The 15,445-nt window shown below is 55.2% G+C and overlaps 5 protein-coding genes across 5 annotated transcripts; 3 read left to right on the top strand and 2 right to left on the bottom strand.

Moving 5' to 3' along the window:
- Positions 1-1,401: 1,401 nt before the first annotated feature.
- TRIREDRAFT_60814 (glutamyl-tRNA amidotransferase subunit B) lies at positions 1,402-3,339 on the top strand (the record flags this gene model as incomplete). The annotated part of the gene is made up of 2 exons (XM_006965086.1): positions 1,402-1,584; positions 1,654-3,339. 2 exons carry the CDS (start codon positions 1,402-1,404, stop codon positions 3,337-3,339), a joined length of 1,869 nt encoding a protein of 622 aa, XP_006965148.1.
- A 799-nt stretch (positions 3,340-4,138) lies between these two features.
- On the top strand, positions 4,139-4,961 carry TRIREDRAFT_121653 (uncharacterized protein). Its single transcript, XM_006965085.1, has 2 exons — positions 4,139-4,449; positions 4,550-4,961. The coding sequence occupies exons 1-2, from the start codon at positions 4,248-4,250 to the stop codon at positions 4,831-4,833; spliced, it is 486 nt and encodes a 161-aa protein (XP_006965147.1). The 5' UTR covers positions 4,139-4,247; the 3' UTR covers positions 4,834-4,961.
- Positions 4,962-5,369: 408 nt separating this feature from the next.
- Positions 5,370-6,174, bottom strand: TRIREDRAFT_60810 (uncharacterized protein; the record flags this gene model as incomplete). The annotated part of the gene is made up of 2 exons (XM_006964922.1): positions 5,370-5,958; positions 6,029-6,174. The coding sequence occupies 2 exons, from the start codon at positions 6,172-6,174 to the stop codon at positions 5,370-5,372; spliced, it is 735 nt and encodes a 244-aa protein (XP_006964984.1).
- Positions 6,175-9,479: 3,305 nt separating this feature from the next.
- TRIREDRAFT_106998 (uncharacterized protein) lies at positions 9,480-10,272 on the top strand (the record flags this gene model as incomplete). The annotated part of the gene is made up of 3 exons (XM_006965084.1): positions 9,480-9,552; positions 9,625-9,684; positions 9,740-10,272. 3 exons carry the CDS (start codon positions 9,480-9,482, stop codon positions 10,270-10,272), a joined length of 666 nt encoding a protein of 221 aa, XP_006965146.1.
- A 466-nt stretch (positions 10,273-10,738) lies between these two features.
- On the bottom strand, positions 10,739-14,934 carry TRIREDRAFT_121652 (vacuolar sorting protein; the record flags this gene model as incomplete). The annotated part of the gene is made up of 6 exons (XM_006964921.1): positions 10,739-11,542; positions 11,642-13,418; positions 13,489-14,447; positions 14,502-14,528; positions 14,597-14,837; positions 14,906-14,934. The coding sequence occupies 6 exons, from the start codon at positions 14,932-14,934 to the stop codon at positions 10,781-10,783; spliced, it is 3,795 nt and encodes a 1,264-aa protein (XP_006964983.1). The 3' UTR covers positions 10,739-10,780.
- Positions 14,935-15,445: the final 511 nt, after the last annotated feature.

Here is a 15,445-nt window from a genome sequence, read left to right as displayed (position 1 = left end):
GACGCTACCAGGTGTGGCAATTGGCCTCGCAGCGGCGCGGGGAAGCAATGCGGATGTGGCAATTCTTGGGCTTGCTCGCGGCGTAGATGTGAGTTCCAATGGAGCGAAAGACACGGGATAGAGAGGTAAATGGTGTCGTATGAATTATGCCCCCTGAACCCAGAGCTGGTCAATGAGAGCTGGAGCATTGGAGCTCCCGACGGTTCGAGCCGAGCGCGATGACAGCACTTCTTGAGATGCCGAAGGATTGCGGGACACACACACACACTCACACAAACGCGTGCGTAACTCTCTTATGAGTAAGGGATCGTCCAGACGTACTTCTCTTGACAGAATGGACACTCCAACAGTGGCGGCTAAAACGATACACTCGGAGGGCCAGCTTCGTGTCTACCAGATAGCGTCACGACGGCAGGCATGTTGCGGTATAAGTTGTGCAGGCGTGGCAACGAGCAACGGTCAAGGAAAGAGAAAACCAAGGAGAGAACCCAATCTCCTGGCTTTTTTTGGGGGGCCAGCCTCTGTAAATAAGGGCCAGAGGGAGACGCAAAGAAGCGCTGCTAGGCCTCCAATCATGCGTACAATCTTCACACACTCTGTACCAGCTCAGGCCAGACCGGGCCGGGATTGGCTGCCTCGGATCGGGGGGTATGGCAAGATAGGGCACATGGCCGGGCTGGGGGAAAAGCCCTGAGGCAGAACCGGCCGCTGTTTCTCCCCTGTAGTTCGCCTTGGGCCATTGGGACGGTCTTGGGTCATCGACTGCAGAGCGTCCTTGCTCATCAGAGACAAACCGCGGGCGTTGTGCAACAGAGGCTTTTCGTGCTTGGAGGCTCGGTGTCTTGCTGGTTTGTGAGAGAGCGGGGTTGAGAGAGAGAGTCAGTTGGTGACCTGATGGGAGCTTGTATCAACGACGTTGCTTTTCATTCTGTCACGGCATCTGGTGTGATTGTATATTCCTTGGAGAAGAAGAACAAATCGAGACAAGGAATTGAACAGAAGACATGATGGATATAAATCATCGATGAAGTGGTCATTGGACGAAACTCCCCGTTTCTGCTATCGATATAGTGGCTGCAGGTGGGTTCGGACCTGCCGGGTTTTCTAGCGGGCCGGCTCGTGGCCTCACTGCATGCAATTCGAACTCCGGCTCTGCCTTATCGCACTTCAGCTCCGCCTCACCCTGATGGGCAGCAGAAGCGGCGGCTTGAAGTTTGCGACGCACCAGATTTCACCAGATTCACCCGAGGCCGGAACCAGGGCGACGTGGCGGTGCGCTCGGACAAGGCAGGCAGACTGCAGACTGCGCGAGGCCGGAGCTGTGGCACGCGTGAGGGTGGCATCAAACACGCACGAACTCGCATTGCATCTGCCGTTGGCTTGCGAGCCCCGGGCTGCAGCATGAGTCGCAGGTCTCTCGGCGAGCTCAGCAGTTATCTGCTCGAGGGCCGTCTCTCGCAGCGCGGTTGCATCAATGGCCGGCGCCTCTCATCTCGGACGGTGCCCATCTGGCCCTGTCTGCGTCTGCCATATGCCCTGCGGCATCTCCATACACAGCCTGTAGCAGCAGCAGCAGCAGCAGCAGTAGCAACAACAACAACAAACACAACAACAACAACAACAACAACAACAGCCACTGTGACAGCACCACAGGCCGGCCATGTCCCTCTGAGGAAGCAGCTCAAGGAGCAGGCCAAGCAGGCCAAGAAGCAGGGCAAGAAGAAGGTCAAGGGCGACTCCCAAACCGCAGATGGCTGGGAGCTGACGGTGGGCATCGAGATCCATGCCCAGCTCAACACCTCCCGCAAGCTGTTTTCGCCGGCCGCAACGTCCTTCAACGACGACCCAAACAGCCACGTGGCGCTCTTTGACGTTGCAATGCCAGGCAGCCAGCCGCTGTTTCAAAAGGAGACGTTGATACCGGCCATTCGGGCCGCGCTGGCCCTCAACTGCGAGATACAGCCCGTCAGCCGGTTTGACAGGAAGCATTACTTCTGGTGGGACCAGCCTTCGGGATATCAGATTACGCAATTCTACGAGCCGTTTGCTAAAAAGGGACACATCACGCTGCTTGCTCGCGATGGCATCGCGGCGGAGGACGGGGAGAGTGTCACCGTCGGCATCAAACAAGTGCAGCTCGAACAGGACACGGCCAAGACACTCGCACAGGCGGGGAGCGTCCACTGGCTGGACTTTAACCGGGTGGGCGTACCCTTGATTGAGATAATCACCGAGCCCGAGATCCATCACCCTCGCACGGCTGCCGTATTTGTGCGCAAGATCCAGCTGCTGCTCAACACCGTCGACTCGTGCGTGTCCGGCATGGAGACGGGCGGGCTCAGAGCGGACGTCAACGTCTCTGTGCGGCGGACCGACGACCCCAGCAAGAAGCTCGGGACGCGTACGGAGATTAAGAACTTGAGCACCATCAAGGCCGTGGAGGACGCCATCATTGCCGAGCGCGATCGCCAGATCCAACAGCTGGAAGCGGGGGGCTTGATTGCTGGCGAGACGCGAGGCTGGACGGTTGGGTCCAAGGAGACGCGCCGTCTGCGCGGCAAGGAGGGCGAGGTTGACTATCGCTACATGCCCGACCCTGACCTGGCGCCGCTCGTCATTGGGAGTGATCTTGTGCAACATCTGCAGACGTCGCTTGCTGTTCTGCCGGACACGGAACTGGACAAGCTGGTGGATCACTACGGCCTCACCGCCAAGGATGCTCTTTCGCTCATTACGCTCGACAATGGAGCTCGCGTGCAGTACTTTTACCGTGTCCTGGCCCTGCTGGAGAGCAAGCTGCAGGCCGAGCCCGATATTGCAGAGCTTCCCGAGGTCAAGTCATATGCGACGTTGGCGGGTAACTGGATCCTTCACGAACTGGGCCGCCTGACGACATACAAGGCCGGCCCGCTGGCCTCGGGAGACCTGTCATTCACTCAGCTCGGCGAGTGCGCTCAGGTGCCCGAGGAAGACTTGTCACAGCTTCTCTACCACCTGTACCGCAAGCACATCACCGGCAAAGTAGCAAAGGAGCTCCTCATGGCGGTGTACTTGGGCGAGCTCGAGGGGGGTATTCTGGAAGCCATTGAAAGCAACGACCTGTGGTTCAAGGAAATTTCACAGCAAGAGTACGAGGCCCTTGCCGAAGCGGCTGCCGAGGGCGAGGACAAGATGCTGGAGGAGTTTGCCGACGAGGACAAGTATCCCCGGGGTAAGCTCATGTATCTTGTAGGCAAGATGATGCGGCTTGGGCCTACCGAGAGGATTGATCCTGCCACGGCGGAGAAGACGATGAAGCTGTGGATTGAGAGGTATCATGGCAGAGGAGAGGCAGCGTAGCTTTTTGACCTGAAATAATAGGACGGGAGTCTATAGACGCAACGCCATGATGTGGGATGATTTTGATTAAATGCATCTCGCAGTATCATGGCCTCTATACACCATATTGTCCTTAAACGAAGCCATCACTATTCAAGCCATTGCTAGCTCCCTAAGCAGTTCCATTTCTGTAACAATTGCTAGCCCCCCCATTCTATTCAAGTCCTAGGTAGCTACTACCTGTATAATGATAATCGACAATTGTAGGTGCCTACCTAGATCTATCTAACAATTCCTAGCAACCAAGATCGATCTCTATCAATGATGAACGTCGTTCCTCAGCCATCACCAACCCCACCAAACCAAAGATCTAAACCACCTATCTAAGCCAGAATCAAGTCCATGACACAGTAAACGCATTACATCAGTCAAAAGTCGATTCAATCATTGAATACCAAAAACATAACCTAACCAACAGTAATAAAGAAAACAAACAACCAGCTCCTCAATTCAACAGCCAAAAATCGCATCTGCGTCATCATTGCGCCGCTCTCCAGCGTGAATGTGGAGGCAAACTCCCAGCCCAATGACATCACCACCAGTGCCACCCGCGAACTTGCTGCACAGGACAAGCTCACACAGCTCTGCTGCTCTTGCCCAGTTTTGCCAGCTTTGCTGCTCTCTAGGGGATTATCACATCACATGTTTAATCATCATAATTACATCCATATATATATATTATTTTGCCATTTCTCCTTCCTCACACAGTTCTTCCCCTCTTCAATTTCATCTTCTGTCTCGTCCACCAATCCATCATCAACCTCAACAACCACAACAACTAAAACAACCACAAACACAACCACCAAATAAATCAGACCGAATCAAACAAACACACACATATATATACAAACACGCACACAGCCATCACCATGTCGTTCCTCACTCGATCCGTCCTCCCCAAAACCACCTCCCTCACAACCTCCATCTCCCGAATCGCCGCAACCCGCTCAACACGCCCCTTCACCACCTCCCACGCCGTCCACAAGATCGTCCCCGAGACCGTCAAGGATGGCCTCCATCGCGTGGACAGGGCCGTCAGCGATAAGCTCGTTGACGGCATCAACATGGCCAGTACGTTCTTCTTCTTCTTCTTCTTCCAGTACACCCTCCTATAACCCCCCGCCACAACGTCATGTTTCTTAATTCCATTGCTAACCACATTGCCCCAAAGCCGCCGCCTCACACAAAGTCATGGAAACAGCCGAAGATCTCTCCAACAGCGGCGTCGCGGAACAAGTCGAGGGCATGCAGGCCCACGCAAAGGGCAAGGCCAAGGAGATGAAGGGCGCCGCAAAGGGCAAGGCCGACGAGATGATGGGCTCCACGCAGGAAATGAAGGGCACAGCCAAGGGCAAGGCTGAGGAGCTCAAGGGAAAGGCCAAGGGCACCGCTGCCGAGGCAAAGGGAAAGGCTAAAGAGACTGCCGAAGAGGTCCAGAGCAGTTTGTACGACTGAAAGAGGAAAGGGGAGATATGGTCCGGAGCATGAAACTTAATGAACAAATTGTATGACCCCCAAAAAAGGACCATTTACTACATACTTGAGAAGTTGGGATGCCGGGAAGCAATCAGTGTAACTTATCAGTCATTGCGAGTTCTGATATTATGAGAATCATTTCTCTCATTGTAAAATAAATACATGACACAAGCTATCCTTGTTATCAGCAACATCGTACCGTTGGGTATACCGCGCATTGCCCCCTCCGTGACAAGTACTCCTTTTCTGCTGCTCCTCTTAGTGATCGACTGCCATTACCATTACCATCACTTAGTTTTCCAACCTGACATAGCAATTTACCGTAGAGGAATAGGTGGGTATCAAAAGTGAGGGTATAATCAGTCCACATCAGAACGCAGTTTTGAAACATCCTTCCCCCTTGAAGAAAAGCCCATCCTCGCTTCACATCACATCGATTGCTCCCGGGTCACGGGAAACGAATTGCAGGACCCAGTAGACAGAAGCCCGAAATACAATGCGAACCACAAATCTTGTTACACATTGTTGGCCCTGGCCTTGGCCGCGGCTCTCTCGCGCCTGACTGATGGATACGGAATCTCGCCAAGCGGAAAGGTAACAAAGGTGGTGTCCTTGAGCATGATGCCCGCCGCGCCGGCGTAGAATGCGCACATGGAGCAAAAGACAGCAAAGGCCCCGCCCGCACGGTTCAGGCGAATGGCTGCCGTATGGTGCTCGGTCGACACGAACTGGGCTATGCTGAGGAAGAAGAAGGAGAGCGTGAGCAGACCCAGGACCAGCAGAATGGTAATGTTGGTTTTGAGCGCCGCGATGAAGAAGATGATGGTCAGGAAGCACCATATGATGAGGAAGATGCCGACGGCAAAGCTAAAGGCGCGCTGGTCTCCCTGATATGCGGCTTGAATGCCCAGCGTGGGGACGGAGAACATGGCAAAGGCAAGCCAAAAGGCCCCGTATGAGCAGTGCAGGGTGCAACCAAAGGTGTTGCCTAGAACAAACTCCATGACGCCGGCGACGAATTGGGCCATGCCTCCAAAGAAGACGGCAACACCAAAGACAGCCTGGTCAGGGCCGACGTCACCCAGGGGATTGGAGCCAGGGAGACTATTCTTGAGTTAGCCGTACGCTTTGTTACAAGGGAGAGACAAGTCTTGGACGACAAGCTGAAGCTTACCCAGCACCGCACTGATACAGTCCAAGCGTAAAGGTCGTCAAGGCGAAGCCGAGCAGGCCAAGGGGACCTGGGTTACCAATCTTGCCAAGGGTAGGCTGGTAGACCTGGGAAACCATGGCCTGGTGAGGCCCGGCCTGTGGATTCATGGTGTTGCTGAATGGAATGAACTGGTACCCGGGATACTGCTGGAACTGCTGCGGAAACTGCTGACCGGGGCCCATGCCATTGGAAGTATTCCCGTTGGTGGGAGGCACGTTACCGGCTGATTCCTTGTTGTATTGCCCCTCGACGGGGTCGTCACCTGGGGTAGCCATGCTGTAGAGGCTGCTTCCGGCCTTGTATCAATGTAGTTGTTGGAATATGATGAGGAGGAGACAGGGGTAACGCCTACTGACTGCAAAAGCTTGGCGGTCGTTACAGAGAGGAGGGGAGAGAAGAAGAAGAGGAAGATCTTGATCATGGGTCGAGGGCAATGCTTGCCTCGTTTATATGCAACACGGCAGGGCTCCATTGCTCCTCGTGCCGTGTCCAATGCCTTTGCTCCATCTCGTTTCCCCTCATATCGGGCTTGCCGGTCCTAGGCTATTTCCGTTGTCCCGAAGAGTCGTTGAATGTTTTTGGAGTGGTGATGGAGGGTCGTGATGGAGCATTTCCCCCTCTCGCGACGCCCCCTTTGGGCGAACGTGTCGATGCCACAGGCCATGGATCCCGTCCAAGCAGGCAGTGATCAGCCTAGATCGAGTACATCCTGCAGCCATCGGAGGGCAGACTCCACGTCGGTGTTTAGGAATGCCGTCTTATTGCTAGGCTGGCTTGGGCTGGGCAGGGCTGGCCTGATGGGAGCAGCGGTATGGCATTGGCTCTGCTAAACGCCGGGTGAGACCACGAAGCTATCTCGACGTACTCGTAAGGTAGCATGTCAACGATCGTGTGACTTTTGGCCGGGCTAGCGGCCGGAACTCTCGGGACACGGTCGAGGGGCGATGATAGTGACGGCCGCGATTCGCACGCCTTGTTGATGCTCCAACGCTTTAACACTGGTCGGGCTGCGGTGGCAGCAAATCGAATCTCGGACGGAGCAGCTCGTCAAGCTCCACCAGAGCTCCGGCAAATCGCTGCGGCTGCAGCAGGGGGCTAGACGAGAGCTAAGAGTGCCGAGGCGTCGGCATGGAGGGTGGGATTTGGCGGGGGACGTGGAGGAGCAGCGAGTTGGAGAAGCCGGCAGAGGAGCTTTGGTGGCGTCAATAGCTCGTCCATGGATCTTTTCTGGGTCCGGGGCCCCGCCTCGAGGCATCACGACGCAGCAGGGATCCGTGCTCCTTTGAGCTCATCGTGATGTGCCCGGGTTGACAGCCAATGGCGACGACCTCGGGTCAGACGTGGCTGATGGAAACACATGGCGCTCCCCCCCAGCGTTCTCCATTGGGGAAGCGTAGCCCCGAGGTCTCAACGCCCGACAGAGTTCGATTTTAAGGAACGTGGATCGAGTCAATGGTCGGACGCCATCAGCTTTCCCTTCTCGGCCGTCTGAGGGGGAAGTGGGAGCCGTGACGGTGGCAGTAAGCCCAGTTGCCGGATTCTGCAGCGAGGCGCCTCCGTACGAGCTTCTCTGGGGGTCCAGGATGGTCTGAAGCCGCTTTGCCAAGAGACCTGCGAAAAGTCTAAGCCGCGACTGGCGTTGAGTTTCGAGAGGCATCTCACGCACAAGTCGGACAAATGTCCGCAGAGCGCCCGAGTCGCAGCAACACGAGGCTGGACCTTTGGGTGAGACCGGGAGAATGGAGACGACAGCTTCGGCACAACAAGCAGCCGGGGCTGCTGGATGGTCAAGTGACGGGTCGTTGATGGTGATGGCGGGAAAGAGTTTTATCATTTTTGGTGTCTTGTTCTTGTTGTCTGATGCTGTTGAGGACCATCGTGGAGTTTCTGGAGTTTCTGTAGTTTCTGAGTTTCTGGAGTTTCTGGTCCGGCCTTGATGAATCACCTGACATGAGGTGATGGTACCTTGCCTTAGAGTTGACAAGTACTACCTTATGTACTGCCTAATACTATCTACTTGCAACTCGTACCCAAAGTAGCTACTTACTTTCTCAGGTACAGCCTCACAAGTTGACGAAAGGCGGAAGGCTGCATATCTGAGATGCCCAGAATTACCCAGGGGATGAGTACCAAGATACCTAGACAGATCACTGGATGGTGGATGGAAGGAATCGCCTCGTTGGGCCGGGTTTTGTCTGAACAAAGGTAAGACCAGTCTGTGCTACTGTATCAGCCGTTTGTGGTGTTGCAGCCCCGGATAGCTGCGTGGCCTCGTGAAGGAGTTTCACAGCGACTTTTTCCTCTGAGCAGGACACTCTCCTTTCCTCTCCCCGGTATCTTGAATTGCCTTACCGGGGCTTGTTCTTCGTGAACTAGAAATTCAGAAGTTGCTGTCGGGCCAGTCCGGAACGTTGGTTTCTAGACAAGCTGAGCGGCAAGGGGAAATGAAGCACACACAGAGACAGGCATAAGAACTGGACGGGAAGCGGCAAACGACAGGCCGCATATGAAATGCTCCCTCATAATCATACTCGTAATTGCACTTCAATGTATCTTGATGTGATTAGATTGTCCAATCCCATTTAAATCACCATCATGAAGTCTCTGAGGTTGTCGACGGTCTTGTCCAGTCCTCTATAGGTAGTGATGGCTCCCCCCTTTTCCCACTCTCCCACAACACATCTGTCATATCAACCACAAGTTGCATTTCAAGATAATTCAGCTCCTCATACTGGTATTTCCCAATTCACAAACCTTTTTTCTCTGCTAGGTACCTACCGTCCTTCCCCTCCTCGTGCCACACAGTCCCCTGAGCAACCGCCGTGATTCACTCGCCCTCAGGCCTCCTTCTCCAGCCGCCAGCTGGCCACCACCTGGCCGTCACTCGCCATTTCCCATCCAGTTTCTGCCTGCACCAAGCAAGAAAAACAAAAAAAACAAGAAAAGCAGAATCTACGACGCGTTGTTCTACTGATTGTTCACCTGGTGAATTGTGGGGCTGCATTTATTTACCTTGCTCTCGAGTTTCTCTTCTCTTCTTCCTCTTCCTCTCTTTCTCACCAACATCCCGCATTTTCATCTCTGCGCGCACAGCATCTTCACAACATTTTCAAGGTAATCCAGCTGTCCCAAAGCTTCGTTCATGATGCACCGTATCCTCTGATAGCACATTACTCTCTATTCCTGCGAGTAATATCTCAGCCCCCCCCTGCCTGGTCATCATTGCCATCCAAGCCATTCTCATCCAACCTCATTCACGCGATATCCCCAGCACTCGACACGACCTCTGTGCTTCTCTCTCGAGTTCAAATCTTGTTAGTCTCTGCTTTGCTAATACTTTGAGGATAGGCAACCATTATCTTGATTCTTATCATCACCAATTTTCAGCATTCATCCGCCTGCCAATACTACAATGGCCGCACCCAAGATGACCATGGCTCTCGCCAGCCTCCTCCTCTCCGGCGCGTTTGCCCATACTTCGCAGCGTGAGTATTCAACCCTCCCATCAAGCTTCATCCTCACACTTGTCCATTGAACAATAACTGACTTCTCTTTAGCGGCTAGCCAGTCCATCGTGTCCGTCGAGACTCAGCAGCTCGGCACCACCACTTCCAACGGTTTGTCCCCTTTCCAGAATCTGCTCCTCCAAAGCCACCGACTGACCCCTTCCAGGCATCCTCCTGTATTCCGTGAACTATTGCACTGTCTTCCAGACTACCGAGTGCGGTGTCGGTCTGGCTACCGCTACCGAGGCCGTTTCCGTTGCCGCTGAGTCCTCTGCCGGCTACTCTGCCCCCGTCGACTCGATCACTCAGGCCGTGTCTTCGGCCACCTCTGCTGTCGAAGCGTCTACCGCCCCTGGTGAGCCCAAGCCTACCATGGTCTGGTCGGATGCTGCTACCGTTGTGTCTCAGCCTACTGCCACCGTCTATTCCGTCACGGACAGCATCGGCAGCTCTGCGGAGACCAACTCGGTCCTTGCCGCCACCGCCTCCGAGGCTACATCCAGCGGTGCTCCTTCAGCCTCGGGCTCCGTCACGGCCAGTGAGCAGAGCAACGCGACTTCGATCCTCACTCATACCAGCGCTTCCGGCAGCATGACGGCTCCCGCCGCTCCGGACCGCACCAACGCTGGCATTGTCCTCGAGGCCTTCACCGGAGTGGCCTTTGGCACTGTCGCCATGGTCATGGCTCTGTTCATGTAAAGGAGAGGGGTCACACTCCATGTTGCGTGCTCGAGAGACTCGCAGCTTTCAACAGCCTCGCCATATATGTGGTACTTTTGACGGACCTTCCCGAATATTGCATCGGCAGTTGGCACAGGTTGAGTGGTTGAAAGCCCTGGATTTGCACGATTGGGAAATTTTTTAATGGCATCACAATGTGGTAGGCGAACAGGAATAGATTTGCCCGATATTCCCCTTTGCAAATTGTGGGCTTTGCATGCCTTGTGCAGCTGTGAATACCGACATTTGACGTGTGAATGCTGACCTTACCTCGTCCCCCCCTTTTCTAGTTACCTCAATTCTCTCGCTTCATTCTTTGGCCGGCACTCACTTCGTTAGTTGGTGAACGAAATGCATTATGACGTTGATAAGAACAGCTAGTTATGAGGCTTTATTTCTCTGCATGCCAAGCCAATGGCCTTTGAACAATCCCGGGATATATAAACGCCCACGTACATAAAGACAATGCAACATTACGTGTACCTCTCTACGCCTCCGCCGGATGACAGATTGGACAGCCTCCTCTTACCCTGTCCCTCAGCAGCCTTGCCTTCATGACCTTCATGCCGATCGAATAGCGCCCTCCCTCCTCAGGCCCATGTCCGAGGTCGAGATCGACCTGTCTGCCTTTATGCAGCATCTCGAGCAAATGGCTCACGTGGAAGGCATGGCCGCACACGAACCCCATCAGGGCCTCCATCTCGTACTCTGTAAACGTCTCGAGGCATTTTGCGCACTGCCCGGGCTTGGGCGCGCCGCCGTCAGCCTTCTTCTCGTCCTCGGCGGCGGCGGCGTTGGCGTCCACCTGCTCGATGACCTCGAACTTGATGCCCTTGCGCTGGCCCGTGCGGAGCTCGCTCTGGGCGGTGGCGACCTCGCTGCGCAGCACGGTGGCGACGCCCCAGCTGATGCTGTGCTGGAGCTCGTGCTCCTTCATCATGTGGATGAGGCCCTCCCTGAGGCCCTGGATCTCGAGCCCTTCTGGGATGCGCCGGACGAGGGTGATTGGGTTGATGGTCGTGCCGACTTGTTCGAGGAGGGCGCGGATGAAGCTGGGCTTGTCCATGCTGTAGTTGAGCAGGTCTTCCCATAGGTCGGGGTCGTCTTGTTCCTTGGCGAAGTCGATGGCCTTGTTGACGTCGTTGAGGCGGTCGATGATGAGGTAGAGCGCGCGCTTCATCTGGCCCGTTTTGGAGTAGAGGTAGACCAGTTCATCGTAGTATGAGTATTGCTCGCATTCTTGGACGGCCTTGGAGATGGATAGAGTCAGTAAAAGTATTCCGGGGGGAAGAGGTCAATGACAAGGGGGCTAGAGGGACAAGTGTAAGGGGGGGATGATTCTTATTACCTTTTCGAATCCATACGACGTTGAGGTCTTCAGAAACTCCATGAGAAGAGGCCTGTCATACATGGCAAACAACCGAACGGCCAGGTCCGCAAAGTTGTCCACGAGGGATTGACTATCCTGAACCAGCCGTTCGATGTTTTCGCCAGTGTGCTCTGCGATTCCTTGGCCCCTCCAGAGTGCACGCAGATAGAAAAAGAGGTACAGCTGGAGGTTCCTTGCCTGCAGCTGCTCCACGACAACTTCAGGCCGCACGAGGCCGTGCTGAGCCTCGTCCACCAGGAGAGTGATGGCCTCGCTTGTGGCCGCCACAAGCTCATGCTCGGTCATGTGCTTCAGTTGATCGGGGGAGACTCGGAGTCCGATAAAGGCGGGAATGTCGTCTGCTACGGCGTCCGCGAGGTGGTAATCGCCGATCAAGCGGAAAGCCGAATCTGCATCTTGAAGCCTAATGTAGCACCTCAACGCATCGCGATGCCGCCCGCCAGCTTCGTACAGCTTGGCCAGGCTTTCCACGACGATGCGCCAGTCTCGACCCCTTTCGCCGTCCTCGACGCTGTTCTCGCGAACATCACGGTACTTGAGCTGATTCTCAAGCGTCGTTGTGATGGCGGGGATATCAAAAAGATCGGTTGGCCAGGTGTCTATCAGCTCTCTGAACCGAGGCTTGTTGTTCTGGATATAATGTCCTAGGAGCACCTCGTACAAGGTCGTCGGCAACGGCGGCTTCATCGGCTTCGTGGGCATGTGCTTGGTGATTTCGTCAAACTTGTTGGCGCCTGCAAACGTCCACACCCACTTCTCCCACCGATCAGGAGTCGTGAGAACCTTGCCGCAGACTTCGCCAGCCTTTTCCCAATCGCCCTCGTCAATCAATTCTCGAATCCACAGCTCTCCGATCCGTCTCTTCTCCTTTTCCACTGCAGAATATAGATCCCTCTGAGTCGTGTCTGCCACAGATTCATCGTCGAAGAAGTCGTCGGCTCCGGAGGGATGCTTGGACGGGGTAGAAGGCACCCCCGAATCTACAACGCCATCGAGCGAATCGGCAAGGATATCAGGATTCTCGTCGAGAAGTTCCCATGCCTGCTGGTACTGCTCGCGCTCCACGAGCCAAGTAAGATGGTCGGAAAGGTCTCTCTTAGTGGCCAGGACGCAGTCGTATGGACTGTGGATGAATATCTTGACCCCTGGTTTAGATAGTGTAGGGTGCACGGTGGGAACCCGGGCTCTCATGGCGCTCGATCGGATGGTACCTGCAATGCTGCCGGCTTTCGAGACGGAAGCATTGTCGTCGCCGCTCTCCCTACTGAGTATGCTGGCGCCTGAGCTGAAGAGGGCCTTTGGATTGATGGCAACATTCCACATGTCGGAACCAATCCCGGCAAGTGCCTCCAAGGCGCTCTTTGTCGAAGCCACTACAGAGGCGGCATTGCGAGCAGGCAACAGACACATGTGATAATCGGCCGCAGATAGTCTATCGACGCGATTAATGGCAAGGCTGTGTCGGTCCACCTCTGCCTGAGACTTGAGATCAATCAGCCTCAACTCTGGCGGCAGGGCATTCAAGCGTTGCCGTTGGCCATGGTGCTGATCACGCTCCGCAGATGAAGTGGACTGCTTAGACTTTTGCTGCTTGGATGTGTCCCGCGCATGTGATGGACCAGATCTGTCGTCATCTGCGGCATCGTCTTCATCCTCTGGAGAGCAGTATGCTAACACAAGCAGCTGGTTCTGGGCATATAGAGAAATTCCGGAAATGATGCAGTCGATATGGAGACTGATCAAGTTGTCAATATCGCACACCTCATACTCTTCGTCCATCCGTAGCAAAGGGGAGGGCTACTCACATCTTGGCAATCTCAGCACGCGCAATGGTCTTCTCACCAGCTTGTCGACCATGGCCAACGCCCCCCGGATGTACATGGATAATCCACATTGTTCCTCCCCAGCCGACCAAGAGCCGTTCAACGGCCTTTGTGTTGGGGATAGTTGGAGATGCCACGGGATCGTGGGAGCCCTGCTCCGACTCATCACTTTCGACCAGCTTCTCGTCGATCCACTCAGCGCGGCCTTTCCAGACACCAGCCATCGTTTCCCATTCGCTCGTGTGCGGCCTGTCAACATGACCAATTCTCTTCCAAGCATCTTCGAGTTCGGTGCTGTCGAGATGAAGCTTGGATCTCATGATTTTGGTGCCGTGCTCGTTGAGCCAAGCAACGTACTTCCCCGAGAGGGACCATTTGATGGCGTTGATGATTCCCTCACCCGAATGGAGCACCGTGTCCTTTCCTCCGCTGTTCTTGACGCCTATGGTAGAAAGCCAGTCAGATGCCACGGCGGCCGCAGTGCCGACTGTGGTCGAGGTGCTTCGACCCGGACCACCGCCTACTGTGAGGATGAGTTGACCTGCTCGTCCACCAGAAAGATACGTCCGATCCGACTTGTACTCTGGCGACAATGCCACGGCCTGCACCGGCCGGGCAAAGTTGCGAAGCTGGACATCCTTCAGGTCGACCAACGACTGCACGCAAACGTTGCCATCCATTGACGACGTGGCAATGTAGATATCGTTCGACGGAGTTCGGGGTACCTGCGGGACCTCCCTCATCCTTTTCGATGCTGCCGACGGAGACATTTCAGGTGGCCTTGTCGCCGGTCCCGCCAGTCCAGTCTGTGTTCGCTGTAGCATTTCGGCCTTTTCGTCCGGGAGAGGGGGGGGAAACGGCGATATCGAGATGGCAGTGACGGAAGCAGAGTGTGCATGGTATACTCGCAGAGTGTTGAATCCGGGCAATTGGATAACATGCTGAGCCGACGGTTAGCCACGCGGGCTGCGAAATGAAACCTTGCAATTACTTACGATGTTACCGTTATGCGTCCCGATAATCTATGAATGAGTCTAGTTAGCATGCATGTCTGGCCTTGTGCAGAAGCAAGTGTGGGCTTGGCCCGTACCATCTTGTCGCCTGCGACGAGACAGGCGCTGGTCGCATCGCCGTTGCGATAGACTGCGCCGAGATGTTGGGTCAGCCTCGTTGACTTCAGCTGCGGCTCCTCCTCCTCCTCCTCATCGTCGTCGTCGTCGTCTTCGTCCTCTTCCTCTTCCTCTTCCTCTTCGTCATCCTCCTCTTCATCGTCATCATCGTCATCCTCTTCATCCTCCTCCTCCTCCTCTTCTTCTTCCTCATCGCCATTGCTATCGTCTCCCTTTTGATCCTCAGCCCCAGCCTTATCTCTATAATTATTGTCGGCAACGTTCTTCACGCCCGCTCTCTGGCCATCCGCTCCGCCATCTCCGTCACCGCCCTCCCTCCCAGTCGCACCCTCCCCAACGCCCTTCGCCGCCCCTTCAGCCGGCCCATCCTCCGCCTTCTCCCCCCCTAGAATCCTCGTAGACAGCGCTGGGGACTGCACATTGCTCCGATCTTGCGCCTCGTCGTCGGCCGGCGAGGGGCCGCCGTCGTCGTGCGCATCGGGCGCGGGTTGAGCTTCGGGAGCTCCAGACTGCTGCTGGCCGTCGAGCGGCTGAGGCGACGGTCCTGTCATGATGGCGGTGCAGCAAGTGTCATTCTGGAATCTCAGCGGGATCCCTGTGTAGGACTCGGGCCTTGCAGCCTGCAGACGGCAGTGGAAGCCGGAGGGGGTCGAGGGCAACGCGGTTTATGATGATGATCAGGTTGGTTATCGTGGTGATGCCGCTAGACTGCCAATCAAGTAAGGTAAGTGTAGGTCCTCCGCAGTTTGGGTACCTACCTGAAAGCAAGCTGTGCTGCAGCCCGAGCTAAAGGTCCTGTGCATGTAGCA

This window comes from Trichoderma reesei (genome assembly GCF_000167675.1).
Source record: "Trichoderma reesei QM6a unplaced genomic scaffold TRIREscaffold_8, whole genome shotgun sequence".
NCBI lineage: Eukaryota > Fungi > Ascomycota > Sordariomycetes > Hypocreales > Hypocreaceae > Trichoderma > Trichoderma reesei.
Note: the sequence above shows the minus strand (reverse complement) of the source record. Positions and strands in the feature narration are given on the sequence as shown.

What these genes read in the sequence shown, in the direction of transcription:
- TRIREDRAFT_121653 (XM_006965085.1), top strand. Translation starts at nt 4,248, where the DNA reads ATGTCGTTCCTCACTCGATCCGTCCTCCCCAAAACCACCTCCCTCACA. An exon ending in TGACGGCATCAACATGGCCA is followed by an intron (nt 4,450 to 4,549) that starts GTACGTTCTTCT and finishes ATTGCCCCAAAG; the next exon opens with CCGCCGCCTCACACAAAGTC.